We start from the raw sequence: 8,253 nt of genomic DNA on the forward strand, positions 1-8,253 counted from the left end.
TCAATACGTGTGCAGCAAGTGAACAGATATCTATTAAAAAGTGTCTTCCACCGAATCTTTTTGAGCCACATACAAGTGGCCTCTCTATCCAAAATACGAATTGGGCTTGGCTCTGTTACTATGAACTTTAATGCATCTATCTAGGTCTCAGCTGTAATTACCTTTAAATGGCAGTTTTCTAGGCCTTGTGGGTGGAGACAACTGGATGAAAGCAAGATGTCAGAAACAGGACACATGCACCAGTTTATTCCCTTAACAACAATGTGAGTCAAATCGGCTTCAGCTTTACAGATGGTGTGGAAAGCATGGACAATCTGTTCATTATTATTTATCTAAGGTATTTATCACCAAATGGCCTCAAGGTGTCCTACACTAGAAAAAATAAAAAAAACAGGGGGGGAAACAGTATAGAAGACACATGACAAACAAAAGTAACAGGGCAAGCTAAACTATGTCTACTCAAAAAGTGAACCCCACTGAATTCAGTGAGGCTTACTCAGAGGCAAGCATGTAATAGGACTGCAGCTAAAGTGAAGGTGTCAGAAAAATTCTCACAGTGTAAATGTATACCTTCCTGTGCCTTTACTTCAGTGGTCAAGGCTGTAATTCGATGCACACTTTATGGTGCAAGCCCCAATAAACTCAGCAGGGTTTACTTCTGACTAGGTGCATATAGAATTGCATTGTCAAGCTACATTATTCGGTCCGTGAAGTTGCAGCAACTATATAAATGTGAAATGACAGCCTTTCTAACACAAGTGTAAGAAACAATTTTCATGGAGCCCAGGGAATGGTCTAGGACTAACTGATGGTGGGAAATTGCTGATGATCACTGACGTAGATGACAGAGTATTAGGAATAAGACACATAAATTTAAAATAAAATAAATGGATTGCTGAATGGAGGCAGAAAACTAAGGAACACTTTAACTGAGCATTCACAACATCAACATTGCAAGTCTAGTTAGCAGCTCTCAGAGTATGAGAGGTGGTGGAATGATTCACAGGCCCACAATCACAAAGGAAAACGTCAGCAACATACTGAAGATTTCAGTGCACCTCCGGGGGTGAAGTTAACAGCACCAAAGTGATCTCCCCGGGGGGGGGGGGGCAAGCCTAGGCAGTGTGTGTGGAGGCCCTGGGCTGCCCAGGTGACAAGCCCTGCTAAAAGGTAAAGGTACCCCTGACTGTTAGGTCCAGTCGCGGATGACTCTGGGGTTGCACGCTCATCTTGCTCTATAGGCCAAGGAAGCCGGCGTTTGTCCGCAGACAGCTTCCAGGTCATGTGGCCAGCATGACTAAGCCACTTCTGGAAACCAGAGCAGCACACGGAAATGCCGTTTACCTTCCCACCGGAGTGGTACCTATTTATCTACTTGCACTTTGATGTGCTTTTGAACTGCTAGGTGGGCAGGAGCTGGGACCGAACAATGAGAGCTCACCCCATTGCAGGGATTCGAACCGCCGACCTTCTGATCAGCAAGCCCTAGGCTCTGTGGTTTAGACCACAGCGCTACCCACATCCATCATAAGAGGTGCTACCCCTCCCCTAACACCCCATACTCCCAATGTATGAACAAACAAACTTTTAACCCTAAACCAGTTACTCATAAAATCATACAATTGTAGATCAGTTTGAACTAGCCGCGATCATCACTCACAGATGGTGTGGGCGAGGGAAGAATTTTTTTAACCACATACTGAAAAAGGCTTAACTAACTCTGGCAACATTTGGCAGGGCTTATGAAAATCTTTCACCAAGCAAAAGTCAGAAATTCATCCAAGGCTCCAGTGTTAAACTATATGTGGTTTTAAGCTCCTGTACATAATAAATAGGATTTAATTCTATCTCTGGGTTACTTTCATGTTACTGATGTGCCCAGCAGCCTCCTCTTCTCTGAAACACAGGAAGCCTTTGGAGGGGAGGGAGAAATCATTTGCTTCAGGAAGAGTAGAGCACTGTTTCTAGATGGAGATTTAGCAATTGGGGGGAGGGCAAAACGAGAGCAAGGAAAATAACGAGTCAAATAAAAATAAAGCTCTGAAAAAGGGAAAACCTCAACGGCATTCTGCACAAATGGTCTGTAAAGGGTTTACAAGAAATAGAAATTCAGGCAGCTTAGGGTTTACAATGATAGCACGCACACATCATGGTAAACCAAAGTTAATGGTTTCCTGTGAATGCTTCACTCCTCTGCACAAGTGAGTGAGAGCAAAAAAACACAACTTTTGACTTAATGCTGTGCCTGAACCAAGGAGTCACGGGTTATTTGGCCACAAACGAGCAATGATGTGAAGCAAATATTTGTTCTTATTAATTTATTCATTTCATAAAATTTAAATAATGATTGATTGTACAAAAAATCTCCAAGCGGTTTTCTTGGCTTACCAAATGTTTGTTGGGAGCAAAACAAGCAATGACCCTTGGTTCAGACCATGGTTTACTGTGAGGTATGGACTGAACTGCTCAAGCAACTGTGACCTGTCTATACTGTATGGTGCACATCCATTTAGACTCTCCAGCTGGTGCTAAGACACTAAGATACTTCTATTACTTCTATCACAATCTTCATAAGCCATTTGGGAGTCTTTTGCAAGTCAGAAATTATTTTGAGGTTCTGTGCACAGTGGAGAACCTGGGTTGTGTGCAGACCGTTATTCTCTCTCCTGGCCTCAAAAGCAAAATAATGGTTTGTTATATTTATACAGCATGAGTACGAAGAGTCTTGCCCTACCTGTTAGAATTCCCAAGAGTAAGCACAAGGCTCCTAGTTCTAGCGCAAGAGCCATTCTTCCTTCAACAGGCAATATCAACCGCAGTTTCAGGTAGCAATTTGAAGACTTTGCATTAAAAAAAACCCCTTCGTTTCTGCCAGTTCTGTCCAATATCCAGCTGAGAGCCTGCAGGGGAGCAAAGGGAGGAGAACGTTGTGATGAACATTAATTAGCAAGCAAATAATAGTGTGCAAACATTACCTCATTGCAGTGACAAAAGTCAGAAAAGGCTAGGAAAAATTGCTGGCCAACCATGGTTTACTGTGAACTGACAACTCCCACTCTCTTCTTCCCCTGTTGGGAATGAGAGAAAGAAATCAGGGAGCCACAATTACGGTAACTTGGCTTGATGCAGCATCCAAATCTGGGATCTTACTTAGTTGCTCCCTACCCAGGGGAAGATGGACAATTTGGGCAAATGGAGCACTGCCACACCAACCTCATTCTGTTCTCAGCCAAACCCCACCCTTCCCCTCACTTCCCTAGCTTCTTAACATTAGTTCTGGAGTAGAACTGTCTGCCATCTTCCTCCTCCTCCTTAGTGACACTGTTGCCCTTGCAGAACGCAGCAGGGAGGAGGTTGTGTAGAAGCTGAGTATTAGCTGGCTACAACTGTCATTTGTTCTGGCGCCACCTACTGCTGGGCTCCCTTCCTTCCGTCCTACCAGCCACCACTGTTCCTATCACGCCAAGATTTGTAAGACTAACAACAACAACAACAACAACTCCCTACCATGGTTTAAGGCTGGCTGACAATACTGGTTGGTTAAAGAGAAACCCCATGACTTCAGGTTCAGAACCATGGGAAGCCAACTTGGTTTGTTTCTTTTGAAGAAGCTTGCTGCTCTTTCAGAATAAATTATGATAAAGTCAGCAACTCTGGCTTATCGTGATGTGCAAGCATGACGACAGAAAGCACAGCTAGCAAATAATCCTGATAGCTTTTATTTTGGGGAGGGAGTAGTAACAGCCATCAAGCCACTCAGCTAAATGCTGATAAGATATGCACCAAATTCTCAGTTGCTAAATAACTGGGGGTGGGGAGATGCTTCATTTAAAAGGTCATTTTGAGACTGAATAATTAAGCAGATATGACAGATGCCTAGTCAAATGCCTGCGTTAACAATTGCTGAAGTCGCCTTGAATAGCGAGGGAGCTCTAAAGATGAGAGGTTTTGAAAGGTTATACAGTTTCAAGAACCAATCATGCTAGGAGCCAATGAGCAGTGTAATTGCTCCGGCAAGATATTAAAATGCCATTATTAAAAGGAAATTTATGCTATATTGTGACACACAAGGCCAGTAGAAATAGACCTGTTTAGAAATAACCTACACTTCTGAAGCCATCCAGTTTTAAATGCCTTTCCAAGGGTATCTTAATCTGTGTAGTAACAGACAGCTGATCAAAGGTCAGACACCATTAATAGGAGCCCCAAGACACAAAAATTGCCAAAATCCATTGGTAGCACTTTTATTTATTTGAATGTTTATGTTATGCCCCATTTTGGAGGAGTTGACTCCAAATCTGATACACACTTAGCAAGAAGTTCCAAGTGTGGAGAAATAGTAAAATCCCATCTTAACTCATTATTTCTGAGGACAACAGGAACCAGTCTTTTCCATATTTACAAAAGCTACATTACAGTGAAAATCTACGCTGGTTGCTTATTTCCTGATAAAAGTCCATGTATGTTTCTTAAGGGGTGTGTGTGTGAAAGCAACTTGAAATTGCCAAGCCACAAAGATAATTCTCTCTTAATTACCATGCTACGCATGTGTCTTCTTGAGAAAAGCACTTAACAGTTGTCGATATGAAATAGCCAGAGCTTATAAAGCTACTCCTGGGGTTTAAAGATCTCTGTATTCAGGGAAAGCTTAATTACCCCTTAATTCCATTGATCTAAAGGAGATTTATGCTTATTTCACCCTAAGCAATGCTGGACCACAACAAAATCTAGACCAAGGGTGTGGTTTGAAGGCACATTGATGCAACAATCTTTGCTGAAGCTAAGCAGGTTTGGGCCTAGTCACTGCCTGGATGAGAAGGAGCCTGGAAACCACATCAGGAAGAACATTTGCTGTTCAACAGTGAAACAGACTGCCAAGGAAGGCGGTGAAGAACAATGAGGTGAAGAATGAAGGTCAGGTCAGCAGGACATCTTCCTTTTGCGTTCTGGTACACCTAGAAATAGTTCACCTCTAGCCTGGCCTGACACTGCTGCAGGGCCGGCGCAGGTACCACCAATTATGATCATTATCATTATTAATATAGCCTTCATTAATACAAGTAAAACATTAATGTGTACATAAGAATAAACTAGGGACGCAGGTGGCGCTGTGGGTTAAAGCCTCAGCGCCTAGGACTTGCCGATCGAAAGGTCGGCGGTTCGAATCCCTGCGGCGGGGTGCGCTCCCGCTGCTCGGTCCCAGCGCCTGCCAACCTAGCAGTTCGAAAGCACCTCCGGGTGCAAGTAGATAAATAGGGACCGCTTACCAGCGGGAAGGTAAACGGCATTTCCGTGTGCGGCTCTGGCTCCGGCTCTGGCTCTGGCCAGAGCAGCGATGTCACGCTGGCCACGTGACCCGGAAGTGTCTCCGGACAGCGCTGGCCCCTGGCCTCTTAAGTGAGATGGGCGCACAACCCCAGAGTCTGTCAAGACTGGCCCGTACGGGCAGGGGTACCTTTACCTTTACCTAAGAATAAACTGCCCCCCTACTTTTATGGTATGCTCCTGCCAAATTTGTAGGCTGGCTATTGGGCCTAGATGGACCTAGTGATATTGGAAGGACATCTGCTACCAGATGTTATTACCTTCTTAATTTTTAAGTGAAGAAGGAACTGCAAGGCGTTCCATGGTTCCTGCCGGTGCTTAGGGGGCATTGGGAGGCTAACAGAAAGATGTTCCCTGCTTTATAAACATGGCCACCTATATGTACAGACGGCAGGGATAGGAACTCCTGCTTCAGGCAAAACAGTGCTTTGTAGTCTCTGGGGGGCAACACTTGCAAGAGCTGTTGGGTGTGTTATGGACACCGGAAAAGATCCATTTTAAATTGAAAACACATTTTCACCAGGCGCATCTATTTTTGCCATTCCAATTTCAAACACGAGCAATACAAAACAAAATAAAAAATTTAAGTATTGCTTGTTGGAACCATGTAGTCCTAGCAGTCCATTAAGTGTCACCGGCGCATGCAGCTGTCCCAAGTAAACATGCACATTATGTTTCGCTATATTTGTCTCCCAATCCTATTCCGTTTCATCTTTAAATGGGATATTGCCAGTACTGAATTCTTATCACCCTGATCTGTGCTTCTCACAAACATTTTGAAGCATTTGTCTTATCTGGTGCAAAATTGGATTAGTACATCCCATACAAGCAAACAAAAATCATTTGCCTCTGGTTTCTCTTAGCCAAAAGGTTGTAAGTAACTTGGAACATGTAAGTGATTGTTTTATAGAAGCCACTTTTATGCCTTGCAGAAGATATTTTTATGAGATGTCCCCCATCACTTGATGCAACCAGCCATTGCTGCTCTTTCCATCAACTTCGTCTAGTTGCTCAGCAGCAGGCGGGGGAGAGGTTCCCACACACAGCGATGTGAAAACATAGCCCGGCAGACATGCATCTGACTCCTTGTTGCAAGATGAATGCAAAAGGCATTTATATCTTCCTTCAGGGTTTTTTTTCCCAGTGACGGATGCACAAGCGCTCTGTCAGGGCGAGGAAGCTGCAGAGAAAGCCTCTTTGCAAATTTGCTAGGCACTAAAAGGATGAAATGCATTTCCCCTGGAGACGACCACGGTTTTTTGTTTTTGTTGCAGCGGAGGAAAGCGGGGGGGGGGGGGGGAGAGAGATGAAACATATTTGACTTTCCCCTTTGCAAAATCCTTACGGGGATCTCACCTTGCTGGGAGCAGAGGCTGGCTGTGTGCAAGACAAAAACCCAGGGCCAGAGCAAAATCGAGAAATAGAAGCAAATGCATCTTCCAGCGATTGCTGGACCAACCCCGCACCCCTTTTCCACCACACCCCACTTACTGAAAGCAGAAACGGCTTGCGAGGGCTTCCCTTTGCATGCGACACAAAGTCGCCAGCACCGACCTACGATGGAAGCGGGCGGGGAGCTCAGATTTTCTTACCTGGCGGTTAGAGACGAAGCGAGGAGGGGGTGGGGCTAGGAAAGAGAGAGAGATCGGGCGGCGCCAGGGACAGCAGCTGATGCTTCGGCAGGGTACGGCTGCATCCTTCAGTGCCCCATCTGCTCCTCCTCGTTGTCTTCCCGAAGATTTACAGGACGGAGCAGGAGCTGTTGCAGGATTTATTAATTATTATTATTATTATTACTATTATTATTTTGTAACCAAGGGCAATAAAAATTGGAAGTGGGTGTGCGTACTATTAGGCCAAGCTAGCAAAGCCTAGGCGATCGATGCCTGCAAGTCTTTTTCATGCTCTTGTCCAAAGCAAAACAAAAAAACAGGCACAGCGAACGCTCGGTCTCCCTTCCTCCTTCTCAGCCACTAAAGCGCATCCGCCATCCATGGTCTGGAGCTGGATCGCAACCCCGCCACCAGGGGGCGATGCTTGAGCTCCACCCAACTCACCTCATGCATCCTTAGAAGGGGCTAAAATAATAATAATAATTTATTATTTATACCCCGCTCATTTGGGTGGGTTTCCCCAGTCACTCTGGGCGGCTCCCCATAGAATATTAAAAACACGATAAAACATCAAACATTAAAAACTTCCCTAAACAGGGCTGTGGCTGCCTTCAGAAGTTTTCTAAAAGTCATGTAGTTGTTTAATTCCTTGACATCGGGCCAGTTGCAGAAGAGCAAGGTGGTGGTGTTTTTTTTAAAAAAAAACATACTTTAGAGAAAAGACTGAAAAGTCTGACACAACTTTGAAATTTCGTCAGGAAAATCACCACAAACCATGCAAGGTCAAGCATGAAGCGCTGGAGCAAAGCACTCCCACTGCTGGTGTTTGATGTTAGCCACAAGTCCTATCTATCCTGTAGTTTATTGAGAAATGTTCCTGTTTTGTGCATTTTCCCTCAAGCAAGCTTACATCCAATTTGATATAAGCAGTGATTAAGCTGAAGTGTGTTAGACAGCGCCTGAACTATGGAAGTCACTCCCATGGGGGTGGGGAGCAATGGCTACCATCTTGGGTGGCTTTGAAAGAGGACTGAAGAAATTCATGGAGCAAATTCAATGACTACTTGCCACCATGGCTGTGCTCTGCCTTCATGGTCGGAGGCAGTAATTCTCTGAATACTAAAGGAGAGAGTGCTCATGTGCTTGGGTCCTGTCTATTGGTTTCACACAATCCACTGGGTGGCCACTGTGAGAACAGGATGCTTGACTAGATGGGCCATTGGCCTGATCCTGCCGGCTATTATTATTATTATTATTATTATTACTACTACTACTACTACTATTACCGTTATCATTTGAGACAGCCTCCACGCTT

At 44.5% G+C, this 8,253-nt stretch overlaps 1 protein-coding gene across 3 annotated transcripts in view; it reads right to left on the reverse strand.

Annotated features, from left to right (window-relative positions):
• The window catches only part of KIAA0319, a 36,705-nt gene extending 29,399 nt beyond the window's left edge, over positions 1-7,306 (reverse strand). The window contains exons 1-2 of one of the 3 annotated variants that reach the window (XM_079983760.1): positions 6,918-7,306; positions 2,735-2,900 (exon numbers count right to left, since the gene is read on the reverse strand). In XM_079983760.1, coding sequence (XP_079839886.1) covers positions 2,735-2,789 — 55 coding nt within the window. In that variant the 5' untranslated portion in view covers positions 2,790-2,900; positions 6,918-7,306. The other 2 variants (XM_079983759.1, XM_079983761.1) reach the window with 2 other exon arrangements.
• Between the last annotated feature and the right edge of the window lie 947 nt (positions 7,307-8,253).

This window comes from Podarcis cretensis, assembly GCF_951804945.1.
Source record: "Podarcis cretensis genome assembly, chromosome: 7".
NCBI lineage: Eukaryota > Metazoa > Chordata > Lepidosauria > Squamata > Lacertidae > Podarcis > Podarcis cretensis.